This window comes from Rattus norvegicus, chromosome 10, assembly GCF_021556685.1.
Source record: "Rattus norvegicus strain SHRSP/BbbUtx chromosome 10, alternate assembly SHRSP_T2T, whole genome shotgun sequence".
Classification (NCBI taxonomy): domain Eukaryota; kingdom Metazoa; phylum Chordata; class Mammalia; order Rodentia; family Muridae; genus Rattus; species Rattus norvegicus.
The window spans coordinates 59,104,770-59,128,894 of NC_141543.1; the positions used below are offsets into that span (position 1 = coordinate 59,104,770).

The 24,125-nt window shown below is 46.3% G+C and overlaps 1 protein-coding gene across 10 annotated transcripts in view; it reads left to right on the top strand.

Moving 5' to 3' along the window:
- Positions 1 to 4,504: 4,504 nt before the first annotated feature.
- Positions 4,505 to 24,125, top strand: part of Pik3r6 (phosphoinositide-3-kinase, regulatory subunit 6) — a 49,308-nt gene continuing 29,687 nt past the window's right edge. For 2 of the 10 annotated variants that reach the window (XR_015630881.1, XM_087573635.1), the window contains exons 1-4: positions 4,505 to 4,655; positions 4,809 to 4,971; positions 6,067 to 6,138; positions 19,730 to 19,826. Coding sequence is in view for 5 of the 10 variants with exons in the window: in XM_087573635.1 (XP_087429761.1) it covers positions 4,918 to 4,971; positions 6,067 to 6,138; positions 19,730 to 19,826 (223 nt within the window). In the remaining 5 variants the exon portion in view is untranslated. 10 annotated transcript variants of the gene reach the window in all.

The window sequence follows — 24,125 nt, forward strand, 5'->3', positions numbered from 1 at the left end:
ATAGCTGCCTTGGCTGGAGGGCAAAGGCTCTGAGAAGGTTGCAACTTGGCATCAGTAGGCTGCCATGCACGTCAAAAACTTGGTTGGCTAAAAGCTGGAGCAGCCAGTCTTTCCCTCATAGACACAGACGCTTAGGGCACATCTAGTCTAAGCTGGACTTGTGTGGTATGATCGCAAGCAGTGTACTGAGTCCAGGTCTTTCCCGTGGGTCTCTTGGGTGCCTTGGACCTGCATGATGATGCAGGAGATGCTACATTGGCCACCTTACCACAGGGAGGCAGGTCTATTCTCAGGGGTGTTGTGGGGTGTCTGAGAGGAAGTGTGGGTGCTGTGAACTGAAAGCCAGCGCTGTGGTTAACTGTAGCCTGCTGAGTTAAGTGGGGGGCCTTAAAGCTTTCCTGGAGAGGGGGCACCCCCAGAAACAATGTCTGAGCCTCCTTTGTTCTTCTTAGGCAGCTGGGACCTGAAATCAAGTGGCCTACTGACTTTCCAGCTGTCCCTAAGAACCAAATGGTGACTCCATTGATGGCTAAGAGCTCCTGGGCAGGGATGCTCCCATCTCACCCACTTGCTAAAGTAGAGAGAAGGGGGTTCCATCCAAGTATCTTTACATACAGGAAATGACAAGTACTGGCTAGGTCTTTGTCAATGCAGCACAAAGGAGTCATTTGGAGGAGGGGACCTCAACTGGGGGCACTGTCTTCAGCAGATTGTCCTGCGGGCATGGCTGCAGTATTGGCTCATTAATGATTGATATAGGAGACCCATCCCACTGTGGGCGGGTGGTGCCCCTGAGCAGGTGATCCTGCTCTGTTGCCACCACTGGCCGGGGACGATGGGTAGTGATCCAATGAGTAGCTTTCCTCTATGCTTTTCGCCTTGCCTCGTGTTGCGTTGGAGTTAATACCCAGTGAGGGACTGTGACCTGGGAATCATATGGTAAAGTAAACTCTTCACTCCCACCGAGCTGGGTTTGGACCAGTGTTTTACCACAGCAGCAGAGAAACCCTGTGCACTGGAAGACATGCAGATCCTTGGGAAGAGGACTTCCTGTTTCTATGTGTCTGGGGGATGGGGTGGGGTAGATCTCCTCCCTCCTACCCCCACATTTCTGAACCTTTCCCTTCATCTAACAATCCCTTTACCTAACTCTTTCAGTAAAGTCCGAGTACTGAAAGCTGCCTCTCCCGGGACAAAGTGTCCTCCGCCTCCTGCCAGAGGCACAGGAAGTTGATGGTTCCATCCATCCATTAGAGATCTTCTGTGTTCTACTCGCAGGTACACCTGAGGCTCTGAACATCCCCTGGAAAGGTAGTTGTGGCCACAGCTGCCCCGTGAACCCCTTTGAGGAACCTAAGAAGGTAGAAGTGGAAGGTTCATGACCTTAGTTGTGGCCTCTAGAGTAGGTCATCCCAGTGAATGCCGTCTGGGTTACAGCCGCCTCAACAACACCTACCAGTGCTTAGCTCTGCACTGGACAGGTGTTCTCGACCCTTGTGCTCCTGCTAGCTTATGTGTGCCTCTTCTGACCCTGCGAGGTTGGTACTGTTATACCCATTCTGCAGGTAGGAAAACTGAGACACATGGGAGTTGAATAATGTACTTATGGTCCCTCGAGCCCAGATGGTGGCCTCCAAAAGTGCCATGCTTAACAAAGCTATGTGGCCATCTCAACACCTCACAAGTGGTGGGTAAACGGAGGCCCAGAAAAGCAAAGTTCATGATTGTATCTGAGGCTGGCTTTGTTGTGATGGAATTCAAGAGGACAGCTCCAGTCTCATGATGGAAGGGACACTCTGCTCACCCTCAGGAATGGTGGGAGCAGACTGCCAAAGGAGGGGAAGCTTTGGTAGAGTAGGTTTTTCCTGCTCCAAGCAAGTCTGGGCTACCTGAGCTGAGGGGAAGGTGGCTGGAAAAGAAGTCCAAGTGTAGCTTCAGGCCTCAGTAGGCACCTGTCTTCATATGTACATGTCAATACACAGACACACATATGCATAAGGAAATGTATTAAAAGTTTATGCATAATCCTGTTAGATGGCTTAGTGGATAAAGACACTTGCAGCTAAGCCTGATGACCTGAGTTCGATTCCCACATGATGGCACAGAAGCTGGCTTAACCTAGTCCCCCTGATGCCTTTGGAAGGGGAGAAGACAGGGCATGGGCGGCCCAGGGCAGCCTACCCCATCCACCTACACCTGGAAGGGAAAGGGCCTAGATGGCCTGGGGGCAGAGGTCTTCTCTGGGCAAAATAAGCTGGAACTAGGATCCTCTGGAGAGCTGAGAAGCTGGGGTAACCTTTACAGCCAATCTCTCCAACACCTCAGGGTGTAGATGAAAAAACTGAGGCCCAAAAAAAACGGGTTCCGCAGCCAGAGGTATGTTAGCAGGAATTTGTGCGTGCACGAGTGCGTGCTTGCGTGCATGCGTGCATGTATGTGTGTGTGTATACACTTGAACAGTCCCCTGAGAGTGCCTGTGTTGTCATGAACTGCCCGGGGACCCTCTGTACTGTTGCTGGGGAATTATTGTTCCCACTGGTAGGAGAAGCTGCTGGGAGACAGGGACAGGGGACGCAGGTGGGGCTAGACAGATGTTCTGTGTCTACGCCCTGTCTGGAGATGGGCGGGGCTTGCACAGGGGCAGGTGCTGCGGGGGTGGAGTGGGGTTCTCATGACCGCCTCCTTCCCGGCCCTGTCCTCTGTGCAAAAGATGGCTCTGGGGCTGTCTGCAGTCAGTCACCTAGCTGCCCGCTACTTGGTTACCACACCCACACCAGCTGCAGAAATGTAGCTGATAAGAGCGGTGGTGGCCACAAGAGCAGAGGACGACATGTGATTTCCGATTCAGTTAGGCCAAGGCTGATAAGCCAGACTGCCCGGGCCACCCGTGGAGGCTGCACTGGTTCATGCTCTCCCTTATCATGCTCTCGGCTTATTTATTCCCCGCTTGTCACTCGTGTACTCACTCTCCATTTGCTTTACTGAATGAGCCAATCCTCTTCTCGTGGTTGGGGTGACTAAAATCTGACGACTGCTACTATCCCAAAACTTCCTGAGCAGGCAGCGGGTGGGGGCAGGCGGGCAGGCAGACCAGTGAACACCAGTGAAGAGGAGCTAGAGAGAATTAACCTCGGGGGACATGGGAAATTCAGGAAAGAAAGTAATAGGAGGGAGACAGAGCCAGAGAAGAAATGATGCTCATCCCTGAACTGCTTTTTCTAATGGCTTTTTTTAGAACCTAGTGAGGGCCTTACGAGGGAGTCAAACAAATAAAAACCAGTAACTCCATACTCCAAAAGCTGCAAGCGACAGAAGCCCACATGAAACAGGTTTGATCTTCGAAAGGTGGGGAAATTATTAGATCACATAGATGAGCAGATTAGAAATAGATTAGGTAATAGGGTTTCAGGCACAGCTGGATCTAGGTGCTTTGATTACAGCATCATTATCTATCTGGCTGCTACTCTCCAGAGCTGATTTACCAATGGGCTGCGACCAGGGAATCTGTGACTTTTAAAAAGAGAACTAAAAGGTATTGTTGGAGATGTTCCTGTGTGATCGATTTCACGTTGAGATAGAAAGGGAGGAGGGTAGGGAGGCAGAACGAGGAGGAGCTTCCTCTCAATGCCCCCAACTATCCTTCCCTAGACCGGACATTTGTCACCACTGACCACTGGTCCCTCCTTGACATTCCTGCCCCAGGTTTTCCTCTTGCCCCTCTCCTGTCACTTTGCCTTGTTTCCCATACTTCTTGGTCAAACAGGAGATGACCCAAGAAGAAGATTAGAAGGAGAGTCTCAAGGCCTAGATGGTTTTGGTTTGCCTGTTTAGAGACAGGCTAGCAAAATGTAGCCCAGGCTGGCCTTGAACTCACAGATATCCACCTGCCTCTGTCTCCTAAGCATGGGGGTCAAAGGCGTGGACCACCACACCTGGCAGCCTGCATGGTTAAGAACCTTCACTGGTTCGTGGAGAGGCAGCAGCGAGGAGCTACTCAGGGGTGAGATTAAGGAAGCAGCCCAGGGCAAAGCCCACAGGCTGGGGGAGGCAGTGCTGTGCAGACTTGATGTGGTTTAAGATGCAAATGTGGGACGCCAGGTGCTGGGATGACACCAAGTTTCTGTTCCGAGGTGACAGACAGAGGCACAGGTTTGGCTGGTGTGGAATAGCTCAGTCTGTACATGTCAGGGGGGAGGAGCTTAACGGACCTCTGGCCCATGATCTCCAGTATAGGGTGAGGCATAGATGGGGTGTTTGGACTTTTGGAAAAGCCTAGGTTTCTGCTTCAGGACCTCATCAGCATGAGAGCGGACCCTTGTGGAAACATCCGTCCCTCTAGACAGGTCAGTTGCATTAGGTCAGAATAAGGAACCCTCCGGGGACAGTGAGTGACCACACCCACTTCTTTGAGGGGAAAAAAAGCATCTGCAGGATATGCCTGGGAGGGGCTTTGTGGGCTGTGAGGAAGGGGAAGGAAGGGGAGGGACAGGACTGGCTGTGTGAGGAAGAACATTTTCTGCAGATCTAGGGTAGACAGTCAGGAGTACAAGGTCTCCTTGGCTCCTTTGGGACACCTGGTCCCTGGGGTTGCTGGCCTTCTGGACAGGAGCTCAGGAGCTCATCGACTGAAGGATCTGGACAGGTGGACAGCTGAGGTAGGTTCTGACTGGGATAGGGTATCTGGGGAGGGAGTTGGGAGAGAGCTGAACCCCTATGAGAGCCATGGGGGAGGCTGGTGGCTGGAGAGCCCTCAGAAACCCACGTCTCAGAAGGCTAATACTGATGTGACCAGTAAGAGCCCCTGCCAGCTCTTTCTGTTCAGCCTATTTTCAAATGAGGAGAGGACCCATGATCCTGTGAGGAGGCCTTGCTTGTTTCATCCCTCGAACTCCGTGCCTTCTATCAATAATAGGGCCAATGCCCGTGCTGTGCTGTGTGACACGATTCTCCCAGCAACTAGAGTCTGGCTCAGTAAGTGCTTTAATGACCACCTTGGGTCAGGAATAGGCCAGGGCTCAGCACAGGGAAGTAAATTGCAGCAGGTTGCAGACTAGATGGTCATACAGGGAGACTCCCTCAGAGATTCCTTAATCTCTATCTATGCTGCTTCCGGGACATCATCTGTCCATCTCTCTTCTGGGTATTTAGTGAGTGTCATGGCTGTGGTGTGGTGCGTGTGTGCATGTACTTGCACTCACACAGAGAGATGGGGTGGGGGGGTGCATCTCTGCTCTTGATGTTGGCCTCCCGCTCCAGGGCTAAGACAGGGCCTTGGGTGTCTAGCACAGGTAATATAAGGCACTAGATTGCTAGTGAGCAGGGACTTGGGAACGGATCCAGGGGACGGTAAGGTGAGATCAGGATGAGGCTTCAGAGATTGGGAGGGCTTGTATGCAGAGGTGAGGCTAGCCCAGGAGCACTCCTGGAGGAGAGAGCCCAGTGTGCAAATCTCAGAGGCAGGCCAGTGGACATATAATTGAGGATGAGGGAGCAGAGACCTAGGAACTTTGTGTGGCAAAAGGTGCAGAATTGTGAAGGACTCCAGTGTGGGACTCTCCTTGTTTGTTGACCTCCGGGCAGGTCTCATGTGTCACCTGGCATAGTCCTCTTGCCCATTCTATGTGACAGGTGCTGCAATGGTGTCTCCTTTAAAGGTGAGGAGGGCTGGGGGTGTTGCTCAGTGGCAGAGCACTTACTTAGCAAAAAACCCACAGGCTTTGTAAATAAGAAAGAGAGGGAAAGAGGGAAGGAAGAAGGGAGGGAGGGAGGGAGACAGGAAAGAAAGGAAGAAAGAAAAAAGAAAGAAAGACAGATACAGGCACAGTGGTATAAACCATTCAGACTTAGATTAGCCTCAGTGGTAGGCTAGGCTAGACCCCAGACAGTGTGAACTAGGATGCAGGCCTCACCATCCTCATGGTGTTTCCAAGGCATCTGACCACAATGCCTGAAAGGTGCACAAAGGCCAGGTTTCAGTTCCTGTGGTCCCTCAGCATCCAGGACCCTCAGATTCTCTCAGACTCCCTGGGAACAATATTGTTGCCCTCACTGCTCTGTCCCATCCAGGTGCTTCCTTTCAGCCCAGGAGAGACACCCCAAGGAAGTAGGCCTGAGGCCCTTCACAGAGCCAGCAAGGAGGTAAGGTCTTTAGGAATCTTTAAAATTCTGACTGGCCCTGGGAGCTGAGGAGGGTCCTAGAAACTCAGAGCTCTGCCTCGCACTTCCACTTGCCCACGAATCACTTGCTATGGTTTAAAGATCTGCCCTATAGTCATATGCTGGTGTTTAATTCAAAACAAAACAAAACAAAACAAAACAAACGTTCTATTGTTTGTTATGCGTGATCTGCCCCTGAACTCTGGCGGTGAGAACACTGGTGGGAGAGGCAGCTAGAAGGCTCCATGGAATTGTGAGAGGTGGTAAACGTGGGTGACAGAGGCTCAGCAGGCTATTTCCATCTCTGCTGTCTCCCTGGGCGGGAGGGCATGACTGCAGGTCCTAGGGAAACAGAAAGGCTACCTGCACGTTCTCTGCTGTTGCTCCAGGGTCTGGCTTTGCAGGCGGGGTTATATCAGGTGGTCCGTGCATACAGTGTTCTTCTGTGTGCACAGCTGGGCACAGGAGATGCAGTTGGAATGCATGGGGCTGTGAGGCCTAGTGAGGCCTAGTGAGGCCTAGTGAGGCCTAGTGAGGCCTAGCTCTTCCCAGAGCTTCAGCACTGATCCCAGCCCAGCAGCTCCGAGCTTCCTCCAGCAAGGCCCAGGATTCCCATTTGCTCTTCCCACCTGTTTCACCCTCAGGGCTGTGGCTTGCTCCAACCCTGCCCCAAGAGCTGTTCCTTGCTAATATTCTTGACTTAAGGGAAAGCTCCCTGGGTCCCTGGGTCCCTGGGTCCCTCCTCCCTTATTTCATTCCTTTGTTTATTTATTTAATTTTTGTCTCTAATCTCATGTCTCTGTCAAAAATAATGAAGGGTCTTCTGTTTAATTACTTTGTGTGTGTGTGTGTGTGTGTGTGTGTGTGTGTGTGTGTGTGTGTGTGTGTGTAACACCTGGATGGAGGTCCACCTGTGGGTCCCAAGGATCAAACTCAAGTCATCAGGCTTGGCTGCAAGCACCTTTACCCACAGAGTCATCTCACTGGTCCCAAGAATGGTGAAGGATCTTACAAGTTAGTTACAAGTTAGTCTGCCACTCGAGGGTGCTACAGAAAGCCATGAGATGAGAGAGGGGGAGAGGGAGAAAGAGAGAGGGAAAGGAAGGAAGGAGGAAGGAAAGAAGAGGAAGAAACTCATTAAGAGAATAAATGTATTTCAGCACAGGAAACACCAAGGATATGATGGGGTTGATTCGCTTGATCTCATCACCTCATATCGCACACATATAACGTAACTTTGTGACTGGTAAGTGTACATTATTGCAAACTGTCCATCGATGACTAAAGACTGTAAATGGAATACATCGAAACATAAACCAAGACTTCAACCCTCCTTCACTCTGGGACCTCGTGTTTTTCCTTTCTAACTTCACTTTATTGCACTTATCGAACAATACATGATTTAATTATTTAGTTTGTTGCCCATGCCCCCCACCCTCATTTCAAGTTTTATTGGCTGTACAGACAGTGTTCCGTGAGTGGATGGATCCACCTACCTATTTCATTTCAATGGAACATCCTTTCCCCTGCTAGTGGGATTGAGCCTAGGGCCTCAAACAAGCTAGGCAAGTGCTCTCCTACTGACCTGTATCCCCAGCCCACTTTACTTTTCCCTTTGAGACAAGGTCTCACCTTGAACTCATCCTGTAGCCCTGGCAAGCCTTGAACTTAGGGTCCTCCTGCTTAGGCCTCCGTGACAGTTTGTGCTATATCTGAGCCACTTGACCCAGCAAAGATTCCATTTCTGTGCTTGTTTATAGGATGGTTCTGGCACGTAAGGAGAGACGGTCAAGGGTGATTCAGTGTGTGAAACAGAGGATGGATGTTGTGGGGTACAAAAGGTCAGAGCCCATAATACCTGCCCTAGGCCACATCTGCTGGGATTCTCCCTAGCTATGTCTTGCTGTCTGTCCTGGGGCACTGCATCCTTTCAGTCTGGGGGAACTAGGAGACAGCAGGACTGTAAGCAGAGCTCTGACATGTCCTTGGCTGCTCAGTGTTTTGCACGTGCTTTGTGACATGACTGTAGCTAGACACTGCAACCTGAGTTGTCCGCGATGGAGCCTGTGTCAGATCGGCCATCAGCGCCATTGGACACCACGTGAATGTGGCAAAGCACAGAGTCCTTCCCCGCACTGTGTCCACCTTCCCACTCTGTAGAGCTACAGTCGTTTTTGTCAGTGCTCTTAGCACCAGTGCCGATCTGTTTTCTGAGCCATTTGGTGTGCCAGCCATGCCCAGCAGACTTGCCTGTCTCTGAGCTGTGTGGGGATGGTGACACTGTCTTGTTTTCCAAAAGCACCGGGCTTTTAAGTTTTTGGTAAAGGGACCTTCAATGTGGCCTAAGCAATGTGACATAATGTTAGAGTGCTGTACAAAAGAGAATTCCTGCCCTGGAGGAGTAGCACTCTAGTGGAGGCAACCCGATGGTTAACAAACACAGTGTAATAAATCAGGTGCTATGTGGTAATACTGAGTGACCATTGATGCTGGCTGATGATGTACGCAGACTCCATGGGGGTCCTTGTGCCAGCCTGTCAGGCAGTGTGTGGCTACCTTAGCTTTCTTAATTCCTCTCTTTCTCTCTTTCCTTCCTTCCACCTTCCTTTCTTCTCCCCCCCCCCTCTCTCTCTCTCTCTCTCTCTTTCTGGTAGGGTCTCACTGTGTAGACCAGGCTAGCCTTAAACTCACAGGGCTCCACCTGCCTCTGCTCCATGCTGAGGCTGATATTAGAGGCATACAGGACTTGCCCCATTTATTGCTGTTTTAAGTACTGAGACCTAAGTCACTGACACAGCTCTTGCGAGGCCACGCGTCCTCGTTAAGAACCAAGCATGTATCAAGCATGAGCCAGCGGTCCTTGGTAGTGGTACTGCTCTGCCAAGGCCTCTGTATGGCGAATGTGACGGGTGGGAGGCACTGAGACCCCAGGGAGCGCATGGCTTTCAATGGGAACAGTCCTCCTTCAACGCCACCTGATGGTTGGCATGTGGAACTATGGGCCCAGTGTCCTCAGGTCTGTCCAGTTCCTTATTTTAAGTAAAAGTTCAAATTTTGATGTATATGTTGTCTGGCTTTTCAGGGCTGACTGCAGATGCATTTCTTTGCAAAAGCTGTGGGAAGTTTCTGGGGGAAGGAAATGGAATGGACCAGAGGGTAACTGAGAAAGGTGCTTCCTTTTCATGTTAGAGCCATTTGTGCCTTCAGATTTTTGAAGACATGCAGGGATTTTATTGTAAAGAGCGATTTAAAAAAAAGAAAAAGAAAGAAAAAGAAAAAAAAGGGGGGTTGGGGATTTAGCTCAGTGGTAGAGCGCTTGCCTAGCAAGCACAAGGCCCTGGGTTCGGTCCCCAGCTCCAAAAGAAAAAGAAAAAAATTTTTTAAAAAAAAGGTATTCGCTTATTTTTATTGGGTATTTTATGTATTTACATTTCAAATGTTATCCCCTTTCCACCCTCTCCCATCCCCCTCCCCCATCCCCCTGCTTCTATGAAGATGCTCTCACTCCCACCTCACTGCCCTGGCATTACACTACACTGGGAGAATGAGCCTTCACAGGACCAAGGGCTCTCCTATCATTGATGCCAGACAATGCCATCCTCTGCTACATATTGACTGGAGTCATAGGTCCCTCCATATATACTCATTGGTTAGTGGTTTAGTCTCTGGGAGCTCTGGGGGGTCTGGTTAGTTGATACTGTTGTTCTTCCTATGGAGTTGCAAACCCTTCATCTCCTTCAGTCTTTTCTCTAACTCCTCCATTTGAGTCCCTGGACTCAGTCCAATGGTTAGCTGCAACCATCCGTATCTGTATTAGTAGGGCTCTGGCAGAGCCTCTCAGGGGACACCCATATCTGGCTCCTGTCGGCATGCACTTCTTGGCATCAGCAATAATGACTGGGTTTGGTGGCTGCATATGGGATGGATCCTCAGGTGGGGCAGTCTCTGGATGACCTTTCTTTCAGTCCCTACTCCATTCTTTGTCTCTGTATTTCCTCCTGTGATTATTTTGTTCCCCCTTCAAAGAAGGACTGAAGCATCCATAGAAAGTGATTTTTAACCATTAACTAAGAAAGGTTCCCCCATCACCACCACATGAGTCTATGAAGAGAGGGAGTTGATTAGGCACCATTGAGGTCAAGCTGCCGTGGAGAAACAGCCAATAGGACGTGAACAGATGGGCAAGAAAGTGCCACCTTTCGAGGATTGATCGGTTCATGTGGCTATGGAGACTAAGGAGTCCCTCGACAAGCCAAAAACCAAGAAAATCTCACGTTGTAGTTACAGTCTGGCTCCAAAGACCCAGGGAGCAAGGAAGCTTGTGGTATGAGTTTTTATCGGAACGAGGCTTTGAAGACCAGGAGTATTGATGTCAAGAGCAGAGATGTTGGACTTCTAGGTCAGTTAGCAAGAACAAATTCATCCTACCTCTGGCATTTGGTTCTGTTTAGGCTATCAAGGGATTAGATGCTGCTCAGCCACATGAGTGAGGGCAGGTCTTCTTTACTGAGTCCATTGAGTAAAGGGCTAATCTCTTCCAGAAATACCCTACTATGGTTTAGATCTTGAATGTCCCCCAGAGTCTCATGCAATAAAGGTTTGGACCTCAGGGTGTGCTATTGGGATATGGCAGAACCTGTAAGAGATGGGGCCTAATGAGAAGGATTGAGTTCATTAGAGGCACGCTGAGAAGGGAAGTGTGGCACCCTGGATATCTTCTCTCTCCGCCTTCTCCCAGGTCTTGCTAGGTAATTCAAGCTAACCTCAAACTCGTGCTCTCCCTGTCGTAGCCTCCTAAGTGCTGGGACTGCAGGTATGCTCCACCAGACACTGCCACTTCCTCTTTATCTCTTGTTATCTGGATTGTGAAGTTAGTGGTTTTGCTTCAGCCATTATGTGCTGCCTCACCCAAAGCATCGGGGCAATGGTCATGGGCTGAAACTTCCCAAATTGCTAGATAAATTAGACCTTTCCTACTCATAAGTTAATATCCTCAGGTACTTTCTTAAAGTAAGAGAAGACTGACTCAGACCCACCCTCACAGACATACTCAGAAGCAATGTCTTATCAGCACCTGGATTTCCCTTGGCCCAATCAGATTGACAAAAGTTAACCAACACAAATGGGCTGTGGGGGGGGGGGGGTGAGGTCTGCAAGATATTTTTAGTGGCTAAGTGGTGGGCCAGTGGCTAAGTGGTGGGCTGGGAGTGTGTGAGGCCTGTTTGAAGAGTCTTGAGCAAATAGAGACAAACTGTGGTCATTAAAAAGTTATAGAGTGGGCAAGCAAGATGCCTCAGTGGGTAAATCACACTTACTGAGCAAGTTTGATTTCTGGAACCCATGTGTGAAGAGATACTATGACCACAGCAACCCTTATAGAGAAATACATTTGATTGGGCCTGGCTTTCAGTTTCAGAGGTTTAGTCCATATTCATCACGGCAGTCAGATATGGAGCTGGAGGAGCTGAGAGTTCTACATCTTGACCTGCAGGCAGCAAAAAGAAACTGTGTCTCACTGGGCTTATCTTGAGCACATATCACCGCAAAGTTCACCTCCACAGTGGCATACTTCCTTCAAAAAGGCTACACCTCCTAACAGTGCTATTCTTTATGGCACACAAATGAGTCTGGGGGACGGGGGCCATGGCTACTCAAAACCATCATAATATGTAAAGGTGGAAGGAGAGACCTGATTCCACAAAGTTGTCTTCTGACCTCCACATGAACTGTTACATGCATACATACACCCCACACAATAATAATAAAGAAAAATTACAAAGGGTAGACCAGTAGTCCTTAATGACAAGGCTGTATCTCAGCCATCTATCTGTAAATCTTGGCTTCTCATTGACTTGTGACTTGTACTAGGACCTCCCATCCTCATCCCCATCACACAGGTACGATATATATTCATTGTCTACTGGGTATCACTGTTGCTCTGGTAGTGCTTAGTTCACATTCTAATCATTAGCAAAGAAGAAAGGAGGAGGAGGAGGAGGAGGAAGAGGAGAAATTGTGTAATAGGTCTTTGCTAACTTTATGGGTTCTTCTTTGTACCACCCTTTATTACCCACCCCCCAACCACAGTTTCACCCCCTATCACTAGATAGGAGAGATAGAAGGATCTCCATAGTTTGATTTTACCAACGAAGATTGGAGAGACTGATGCTGGTGTGGAAGCCTGCTACCTCAGAGAAAGCACCCAACTGACCCTCCTCCTTAGCTGAAGTCCCATCAGGATTGTCCCTCTCCCACACCAGCTCAAAAAACTTCCTTCAAACTTAATGTCCCTCCCTTCTACTTCCTGTGCATCTCTCTATCTGTCCTCCTCACTCCCTCTTATTCTGTATGTTTTTTCTTAATAATCCTATTTTTAAGATTCCCATCAACTGGTTGCTTGCTCTGCCTCTTGACCTATGCTTGACTTTATTCACTTTTTCTTTTTTTCTTTTTTTTTTTTTCTGGAGCTGGGGACCGAACCCAGGGCCTTGCACTTGCTAGGCAAGCGCTCTACCACTGAGCTAAATCCCCAACCCCATGCTTGACTTTATTTAATCCTGTTTACAACATTCAAGCAGAAAGATGCTTGGATTAAAGGTGGATGCTAAGGCTGAGCAGCGCCACAACTAAAAACAGCTCTTTTTTTTTTTTTTTTAATAGTAAATAACACAATCTCAGGGTTCACAGTGTGATCAAATATCCTGCAATGGAAAGACAGAGGGAGAGGGAGAGTGACGGGGAGGGGGAAGAGGAGGGGGGAGGGGAAGGGGGAGGGAGTTCTAATCCTTATCAGTTTTGACCATATCCATAGTTTTTCATTTCCTGTGGAGATATAAACAAATCCACGTCCCCAATGCGAAACCTCCGCTGGCCTCCATTCTGATGTTAGACATTCTTATATTATATAGGCTGGTTTAATTTCACATTTTTCTATAACCCAGTGTCTCTTAGCTGCTATGTTCCTTTCTCATTAACATCAGAAAATATAAAGTTAACAAAGCACTACCTAGCCTATCCCTGAATGTCTTTATTCTTCCTTTTTGTTTTTTTTAAAGATGTATTTATTTATTACATATAAGTACACTGTCGCTGTCTTCACACACACCAGAAGAGGGCATCAGATCCCATTACAGATGGTTTGAGCCACCATGTGGTTGCTGGGATTTGAACTCAGGACCTCTGGAAGAGTAGCCAGTCAGTGCTCTTAACCGCTGAACCATCTCTCCAGCTCTCCTTTTTGTTTTATAAGCATTTCCTTTAAGGTGTAATTAGATCTGTCTACAACTGCTTGGCCTGTGGGATTCTCTGGTATACATGTAATGTGCTTTATTTTATAGTATGCAAAAATTGCTTCACCTTAATGGATACACATGTAGGGGCTTTGTCAGTCTTAATTTGTATGACTATGCCCGCAGTAGCCATTACTTCCAATAAATGTGTAATTACAGAATCAGTCTTCTCAGGACTCAGAGCAGTTGCCCATTGAAACTCTGAATATATATCAATGGTGTGGTGTAGAAACATTAGTTTTCCAAATTCTGCAAAATGAAACCCATCTGCCTGCCACCTCTAGGGCTACCTCCAAGAGTTTGGTTACACAAAGAATAAATAGGACATTTTCTTATCATTTGCTTGGCTTGTTGACAAGTGACAGAAAAGGTTTTATTTAAATCTTTAGTGTTAACATGGAGTTTTTTTCATGAAAATTTGAGGCTTCTAACACATTTGCTATTAATAGTTGGTTAATTTTATTCCTTGTGCCCAATGCATCTGGCAAGCCTATATGAGACCAAATACGGGTGATATGCACTGGGTCATTTCTATTTCTGATTGTCTGCGGCTGTATAAACAACAAAGTTAATTCTGAATTATCTGGAATAAAGCCAACACTTTCTGCATGCAGAACACCTCTTTCTGCACATCGAGAGTCAGTAATTATATTAAGAGATTCAGGAAAATCTAGCGATAGCATTAAGAGTTGCAAACAGCTCTGATTTTTGAACTGAAGTATGTGTGGGTTTTGAATTACTTTGCTCATTTTTTTCTGACTTATAACCTGCTATTCCTAACTTATTTGCATGATTATAAATGTAGGCAGTTCAGGAACTGGCGTTCCTTTTACAATACATGAGAGAATCCAATTAGTTATTTTTATAAACTGAAGAGTCTTGCTTTTAGGCTATTAGATGCTCATTTCTCCCTCCCAAATGGTTGCTACAAGCTCTTTGCTGATCTTCATTGATGACATAATCCCAGCATTGCTATAGGGTACTATGGTTTCTGCTGGGTCCATTCCTGATAATTGATGTAGTCCTATTCTACTTTTTTATGATTAAATCAGAAACTTTTTCTATGGAAGCCTTTAATTTTTTTACTTTGTTTGTGTGCTAAGAAAATCCATCCCATTTTCTTCCCTTTGCATAATGAGCCCAGGAGGAGAATTAGTTGAAGGCAAAACAACCAAAATGTAATCAATAAATCCCCATATGCAGCTTGCAGTCTCTGTTCTACTCTCTCACTGCTTCACCTGTTAAACCATCTTGGACTGTTTAAGTCTGAATCTCTTTGTAATGTCTGAAACAAATTACTTAAGTCTCGAGTAGTTGATACAATGGTAGGCCACAGGCAATTAACATCTCTCGTTAATTTTAGAAAATCATTAAGGGTTTTCAGATGATCTCTTCTGATCTGTACCATTTGTGGTTGAATGACTTTGTTGTTGACTTATTTTTTAACCCAAATGGTTAATAGAACCACCTCTCCGTAGTTTTCTCAAGAGCATTCAATAATCCCAGCATGGCAGAATTCTTTCTGTTTCCTTAAACATTTTCTCTAAAGTATCTGCGTCAGAATCAGCCGACAAAATGTCATCCAGGTAATGATAAATAATGTATTGAGGAAATTGACTATGAAGTATTTCTAGCAGTTGTACAAAATATTGACATGATGTTTAACATTCCCTATTGAAGAACTTTCCACTGATATCTTTTTGCAGGTTGGGCGTTATTATAAGTAGTTACTGTAAAAGCAAACCTTTCCCTATCCTGCTCATGCAAGGGGATAGTAAAAATGCAAACTTTTAAATCAGTTACTATCATGACCCATATATTAGGTAATAAAGAAGGTACAGGAATTCCAAGCTGTAACAAACCAATTGGTTGAATTACTCTATTTGCCACTATTAAATCTGTTAACATTCTCCATTTCCCTGTTCCTTTTTTATAACAAGTATGGGGGTGGAGTTTCACTCTTCTATATGCTGAGCCTCAAGTTGCTCTTGTACTAGCTGCTCAAGTGCCAGTAATTTTTCCTCCGTTAAAGGCCATTGCTCTGTCCACACAGGGTTGTCATTCAACCATTTTAAGGGTAGGGGCTGTGTCCCCACCCCTTATAGATCAATCCCTATTATATTCTGTGTTTGGACAACTGATACAGCCTGGGGTTGTTTTTGATGAACTATATCAACACCTTCCCCGGGATCATCTACCATTTCACCCCTTATTTTATCATGGGCTGTGTCTAGTATTGCAAGAATATTAATCTGAGCACCCCACTGTTGTAAAAGATCCCTTCCCCATAAATGGTGAATAATGGCTTCTTTTTTAAAAAGATGTATTTGTTTTATGTATGTGAGTACACTGTAGCTGTCTTCAGACACATCAGAAGAGGGCATCAGATCCACCATGTAGTTGCTGTGAATTGAACTCAGGAATTGACCTCTGGAAGAGTAGTTAGTGCTGCTGAGCCATTTCTCCCAACCCCAAGTCGTGGCTTCTTTAAGATACTTTACATCTATCATCTCTATAGGATGCCAACCTATCTTGTCATAACCTTGCTCCACACCATTAGCAGGTTTATTCTGTATGCCTACTGGGAAAGCTGATGGTGTTCTGATAACCATGGGCCTCCTCTCCTCCCACCCCTGCAACATGGTTGTTAGAGATCAATCCTTTCTCTAGAAAGGCTGTTTCATCAGATTGTACTTTTGTTTTTTTTTGTTTTGTTTTGTTTTGTTTTGTTTTGTTTTGTTTTGTTTTTTTAGGTTTTTCTCTGACCACACCGCACTCTGGCACAGTTTCTTTTCCTCTTTTCCTCAGACTAGAAACTTCCACTCTCTTGCTCAGTCACCAGGACGGAACCCTTTTGTTCTCTCTTTTCCAGTGTGTTTCACTTCCCAATAGCTTCTGCCTCCACTCACAACCTCTCAATTTTCAGCACCAACTCTGCAACCTTCCAGCAAAGAGAGAGTAGAGTGACCCCCTTTTGTCTTCCCATTGCAGCCACTTTTTGTTTCTCAGGCCCCTCCATTTCTACTACAGTTTTTCCAAGTGCTCAGTCATTTTTTTTCAACATTTTAAAAAACAGAACATATGAAGAAGAAGAAAAAAAAATTCCCTCTGGGAACAAAGTGGAGATTATCCCAGTGGTAGCAGCTGCAATAAACTTTTTGCTGGCCTCTTGAAACAAAATACCCTTTTCTTCATCCCTGCTGTATCCTTAACAGTACTTTTAAATCAAATTTGCCATTTTATCCTTAACTTTTGAGACTCATTTTGAGGCTCAAGAAGAGGGAAAGAGGAGGAAGAAGCAGTAGGAGGAGGAGCAGGAGGAGGAGGAGCAGGAGGAAAATAGGGTGCAGGAAAAATCCAGGTGCTGTGACTGAATCAAAGTTTGTAGAAGAGTTGTCCCACGTGGGGTGTTAGAAAATAGCTCTTTGAGGAAGTGACCTTTAAAATGAGTCCTGAAGGCCAGAGAGATGGTTTGGAGGTTAAGAGCAGTTGTTACTCCTATGGAGGACCCAAGTTTGGTTCCTAGCACCTACATCTAGTGGCTTACAACTGTGTAACTCCAGCTCCTGAGGATCTGATCTCAGGCATCTACACACATGTGATACACATAAATTCATACAAGCATACACAAATACACATAAATTTTGAAAATCTTTAAAACAAGACTCACATGTTGAGAAGGAGCCAGCTGCAGGAGAAGCTGGAGGGTAGATGCTTCAGGCAGAAGTGTGCGAGGGTCCTGAAGTAAGACAGAGTTTAGTGGGAACGGCCCAGTAGGTGGAAACCTGGTGATGTGAGAGAAGAGAGGATGCTGGAGACGAGCACTGGAGCCGTTATCAGGCAGCCTTCAGAGAGAACAAGGAGTGTGGGATTTGCAGAAAGATCAAAAAGAATACACAGGGGACTTTAATCAAAGGACTGCCAGGGCAAGAATGTTGCCCTGTACTCTGTTTTATGAGCTCATCATGGTTTAGAGAAAGATGCCAGGCCAGGGAGATGGCTTTGCAGCTGCTTACTGTTCTTGAAAGAACCCATGTCTGGTTCTTCGTACCCACACTGGGTCACTCACAACCCCTCCTATAACTCCAGCTCCAGGGGATCTGATATCTTTTCTGGATTCTATGGGTTTTGCACTCAGGTGCACAGCCCATCCTTCCTCCATATGTACACTAAAAATAAACCTTTAAAAAACACTTTTTTTGTTTTTGGTTCTTTTTTTCGGAGCTGGGGACCGAACCCAGGGCCTTGCGCTTCCTAGATAAGCGCTCTACCACTGAGCTAAATCCCCAGCCCCTAAAAAACACTTTTAAAGAAATATACTTCTTTATACATTTCAAGAATTTTCAAAAGTTATACTTACGGTTTTTTATTTCAAGTTTACTTATATTAGGATCTGTGAACTTACTTTGTAATTTTTTATTACCTTAAATTTGTTAAGGTTTGCACAACCTGTTCATGACCTATCCTGCTGGACATACTGTGAAGATTTTAAAATAATTTTCATACAGTGGTTATTGTTTATAAGGTTCTGCAGATGTTAATTAACCTCATTTGATTGATACTGTTATTTAATGCTATTTGATGTCTCTATGATCTTTCTTGAAGAAATGCATTTTAATTTTACCTTATTTTTATGATTTCTTCTTTAATGTATAAGTGTTTTTCTTGTATGTTATACATGTGCACCACCTGTATACCTTGTGTTCCTGTAACTGGATTTACAAACAATATGAGTTGGTATGTGGGTACTGGGAATTGAATTCAGGTCTTCTGCAAGAGCAGTCAGTGTTCTTAGCCACTGAGCCATGTCTCTGCCCCAATATCTCTATATTTCTGTTGATTTTTCTTCTCCTTGACTAGCTGTTACTGAGAGAGACATGCTGACATTTCCAACTATAATAACTATAATAGTGGATTTTTCCATTTATGCTTTAATCTTACTAGGTATTCTTTCATGAATTTTGAAGCCACACAGGTATATGCACACACACACACACACACACACACACACACACACACACACACACACACGACTATATACATCTCCCTCATTAATTGAATCTTTATCATTTTATAATGTCTCTCATTATTCCCAGTGAATTTCTTCTTCTGATATGTACTTTGTCTTATATTCACATAGCCACCTAAACTCCTTAACTGTATTTTTCTTCTCATTTTCATGACATATCTTTCTGTTCATTTTTTGCTTATTTAAACTCTTATTTAAATTTGAAGCGAATTTATTGTAGCCTGCATAGAATTAACTCTGCTTACCATTATGTCATGCAAGCTAGGTGTGGTACACTCTTCCAGTCACTGTACTTGGAAGGCAGAGGCAGGAAGATTGCTGCAAATTTGAGGTCAGCCTGGCATACATAATTAGCTGGGGGTCAGTCAGAGCTCTGTAGTGAGACCCTACCTTTTCTTCACGCTATCCCTTCTGGCAACCTTCTCTTGGTGAGTTTAGGCCATTTACATTTAATGTAGTTATTGTTGCATCTGGAAGTCTGCCATTTTATTAAGACTCTAGTAGTGTGTTCTTTGTTGTTGCTCCTCTGACAGAAAAGGTGTCAGATTCCTCTCCAGTCCTTAGGACCACAGACCCTGTGCTTAGAGAGATGTGCTCCCCTTCTTCTGACTCCTTGGCATCTTCAAGCTGCCATTTCCAGCACCACTGCTCCAAGTGTTGCTTGAGTCCCTGGGGTTACAGCAGAAAATGGAAAAGGGAGAGGGACTTCCCCATCTCCCCAGTTTAAAGAGCTCTTTTCTGCAGCTCAGACAAAAAACAGAAGGCTCTTTTTACTTTTAAGGTGTGTGTGTGTGTGTGTGTGTGTGTGTGTGTGTGTGCGCTCACGTGTGTGCATGTGAGTGCAGCTGTCCATGGAGCGAGCCCATTGGATCCCCTAGAGCCTGGCTTGTTATCGGTGGTTGTGAGTTGTCCGCTATGGGTGCCAGAACTCTGGTCCTGTGAAAGAGCAGTACATGCTTTTAACTCCTGAGTCATCTCTCAGGTGTCCCCACCCTCACTCCAGCCCCAATGCTTAATTTAACTTCTTTCTTAGACTGCTAGTTATGGAAGAATGAGAAAAGCAGAAATCTTGTTACTAGATCATTCTTACTTGAGTTCTGGTTCCCTTCTACCCTCTTCCTGATACTATTTACTGTTTAGAATGCTCACGTAGCTGCCCCACGTCTCGCAGCTGGCGTTTTCAGCTGCAGCTGGTGGGCAGGTGTCTTGGATGTACTTTCCTATGCACACTAACAGGCTGCATCTTATTTTGCAGAACAATCTCTGTGTAGAAACCACCATTCTGCTTTCCACTCTGCTGCTTGAGACAACCACATCCTTCCCTTACAGGACAGGCTCCATGGAGAGCTCAGGTCAGTGTGTGGGGTTGGGGGAGGGTGTGTCCAGAAGGCCAGGCTGCTCAGTGAGAAAATATTTTGTACACCTATGAATCAGTCAAGGAATGCTAGCTGATGTTAACAAGCGACCCCAAGTATCCAAATAACACAGCAATACTCATTTCACACTTAATCACACACCAATCTGGGCTCTAAGCAGCCTTCTGGTATCTGAGGATTCCATTGGTCAAAATTTTTTGCACTACTCTTCTCTAACTGCTAGGGAGTCTGGGAAATGTAGTCTTCCTATCTACCTCGATTTGATGAACATTTAGCATTGCCTTGAAATGTTAATAATAACTAATTGTACCAGGCAGTGATGGTGCACACTTTTTATCCCAGTACTTGGGGGGCAGAGGCATGTAGATCTCTATGAGTTTGAGTCCAGTCTGGTCTACAGAGTAACCAGGACAGCAAAGAAACTCTGTCTTGAAAAATCCAAAATGATGATGATGATGATGATGATGATGATGTGGTGGTGGTAGTGGTGGTGGTGGTGGTGGTGGTGGTGGTGGTGGTGGTGGTGGTGGTGGTGGTGGTGGTGGTGATACTTGTAATATCCAGCAACACCAAGATCAGGAATGAGTTCTTCCCCTGTGAAGCTGGGCTTACAAGGCCTGGGCACTGGGAAGAGACAGTGCTGATCCTTCTATTTGGCTGGGGCCTCCTGAAGTAGCTGACTAGGCTTGTATGGCCTAAAGGGAGATGGAGGCTTCTTTGCAGGACATTCCTGTGCTCTGGGCAAAGTTGATTCAGGAAATTTACACGTGGCAGCCAAAGACACAGTGCTTGGTGCTCAGGTGCCCTTTTCCCTGAGGCTCCATAACACTTTCTCTCCCTTGGTCTTGAGAAATCTCACCTCCTTGAACTGAGAACATTACCTTTCCCTCTGTCTCTGTTTTGGGCAACCCAGGTCAGTTCATTTAAAAACTGGGATCTCCGTGGTCAGGCAAGGAATAGAGACCAGTGAAGATAGGAAAGGTGGGTTGGGAAAAAGACGCCATGCTGCATCCTGGGTCAGCCGTTTCCCAGCGCCTGCCCATCATCCCACATCAGAAAGACTCACAGAAGAGTGAATGACTTCCTGATTCCTAATTCTGCTCCACAAGCCTGAGCAGGCCGTGTCAGCAAGCCAGCAGAGGACCAAAGCATGAGTCTGTTCTGGCTTCCAGAACAGCATTTGTCTGAGATTGTCTTCAGAACCTATTGGAAACTTCTGTTTTTCTCTGAAACATGGAGATGGAGGTGTGGGGGCAGGCAGAGGCAGAAACAGATCAGGATTGTCACTGGTTTAAATCTCTTCATGTAGCCAAAGGACAAAGGGGGAGCAGAAGGAAGGGAAGAAAGGAGGGAGGGGAAGAGACAAGGGAGGGGGTAAAAAAAAGGACTAAAAGTTAAAGTGAGAGAAGTCAGGAGGGAGCCATGGAAAGACAGAACACAGCAGGGAGGGAGGGAGGAGAGAGGGGAAGGAAGAAGGGAGAAGCAAGGACAAAAGGACATAAAGAAGGGAGGGGAGGGAGGAAGACAAACAATTAATTTACTAATAACTCACCTTGCATTATGTTCATTAAATCTTCATGCAAGGTCAGGTGCTAGATGACAGGCAGGTTGGAGCAATTGTCATGACAGACTAAGTGACTTCCTGGCCAATTTGGAGAGATGGGCCATGCTCAGCAGAGTGTCTAGGTGGGTAGACATGGCTGTCATGTTCTGTGATCCTTCAGGTTGGAGGAAGCTGGAAAATAGGTTGTGACAGTGACAAGTGCCTCACAGGGATGAGTGAGAGTTGGGAGGAAAGTGGGGTCTTCAGAGATGACAATTATCCTCTGGCTAATGGGTCTACCTCACAGTCATTGAGCAGGACTGCCTGATGACTAGAGCACGGGATACCTTGGCTTTAATGGTTTAACCGGAGCTACCATCTCTGATGTTTACATATGTAGCCTCTATCCTTGTAAAGGAATTAGAGACAATTAAGGTATCCATTTAGTAAAACACAAAGCGGAGGCTGCAAAGAGGAAGCAGGAAGTGAGGTCCTGGCCCCTTGACATGGAACTGGACTCTAATTCAGCTGTGACTTTCCTGGCAGCCAAGTCAAAAAGGGAAGCCCTGAGGTATGTAGTTTGTGTTGCCTGGTGACTAGAGAAGACAAATTACTTGTGTATAGAAACACTCCTGGATGGCAGTTACTGCAAGGGAAATCTGTCCTTGTGGGGAGCACTTCCCAGACTTCCCATCCTCGTCTAGATCCTCCAAGAAGTGGACACCAAGATGTGTAGGGATTTGCTCAAGGAAACACCTGAAAGGCAGGAGGCAGAAAGCAGGAAGGAGAGGTTGGCTTGCTGGGGGGTGGTGCGTGCATGCGTGCATACATGTGTGTGTGTTAGGTAAAGAGGACTCCAGAGAGCCATTCCAGAGTGTGTTACTGCTGGTGGAACCTAGAGCCAAAATTAGCCATCAAAGTAGGTCTTCCTGGGAGCAGCTGTGAAAAGCAGGGGTGAGCTCTGTATGGGTGGCAGCAAGCCCAGGGCTTCACAGTGAGAGCAGGGAGACACATTTTCAAGGCTGCCTCACTTCATTAAGTCACTTACAAGTTCACCATCTTTACCCTTCTGCTAGGCCAACACACCCTCATTAAAGAAAACAGATTCACCCTGACTCTTGTCAAAATGGCAAAGAGCGCTTTCTTCACAGCTGGCAGTGGAGAGAAAGCAGACTCAAGATCCCTGGAATTCCCAGCCTAGGAGCAGAGCAAGGACTGAGGAGGTGGAAACTTCCCGAGACTTAGCAAGGTTCTTACCAGAGGCAGGCCGAAGGTATCAAGGATCATACAAGGGCGGGGACTCTCTCTGAGCTGACTTGCCAACCTTCTTGATGAAACTGGGATGAACAAGCCAGAGTGAGGACAGAGGCTAAGATTACCCAGAAGAGAAGAGACCTGGGGGAGTCTGAGACTGAGTGGAGCAATGTCACTGACACATTTGGGACAGAGTAAGGAAAGCTGTCGCCATTAGGAACAGTATTTATATGCTTTTTTTAAAACAGAGTTAGGGGGCTGGAGGGATGGCTCAGTGGTTAAGAGCACTGGCTGCTCTTCCTGAGATCCTGAGTTCAACTCCCAGCAACCACATGGTGGCTCACAACCATCTGTAATGGGAAATGATGCCTTCTTCTGGTGTGTCTGAAGACAGCTACAGTGTACTTATATATACAAAATAAATAAATCTTTTTTAAAAAATAGAGTTAGTATTTAATAGAGATATTGTATAGCAATCTACAAGAAAGAACTCAGAAAGAAAGACAAGACGCCCCCTGGAGCATGGGTATGAGATTCTCCAAAACAGCCCCACTCTACTGTAGAATTTTGGTGGCTTTGAAGGTCCTTATGGTGACAAAGGGCCCCGGGTGCACACCAGGTGGGTCCTGAGGAGCTCTTGAAGGGCTACAGTTAATACGATCATCCAATAAGATCTCCATCTGGGTCACTGGGATTAGGACTTTTTCACCTGTAGACAAAGTTAATAGTTTTATTTGAGACTCTCAGGCTATGGCTGGAGAGGGGAGTAAAGTTCACCCAAGGTCAAACATATCAGGTCCTAAGTCCAGGTCATTACTGTTTCAACAGAATGTTTCAACAGAACAGTATGTGTATGAGAAAGAAACATGGGTGTGTATGGACAGCTTTTTTTTTTTTTTTTTAAGATTTATTTTATTTATTTTATGTACAGCATTCTGCCTGCATATGTGACTGCAGGCCAGAAGAGGGCACCAGATCTCATTACAGATGGTTGTGAGCCACCATGTGGTTGCTGGGATTTGAACTCAGGACCTCTGGAAGAGCAGTCAGTGCTCTTAACCGCTGAGCCATCTCTCCAGCCCTATGGACAGCTTTTCAGTCAACAGTACTGCTGTTGACAGTAGATTCTTGTTTCTTAGATCTAGGTAGACTTCGGGGTAAGGGCTCCTCCTCATCCTCACGTCCCTATCATTTTCTCTGTCTTTCTCTTCTGCCTCACATCCCTCCCTCAGACTCTGATCTCCCAATCGTAAGGGTTGTAGATGCCCCCCACAAAATGTGTCTTCTATGACTTTGTCCATGCTGAACAAGAGTGTAGACCCTATCTATCTAGAGACCAGAGGTCCTGACCTTGGCTGAAGGGATGGCTCAGTAGATAGAGAGCCTGAAGGCCTAGTGACCTTAGTTCATCTCCAGAAGCCATGATAGAAGCTTAAACAGACTCCTGGAGGTTAACCTCTGACCTACACATACCCACC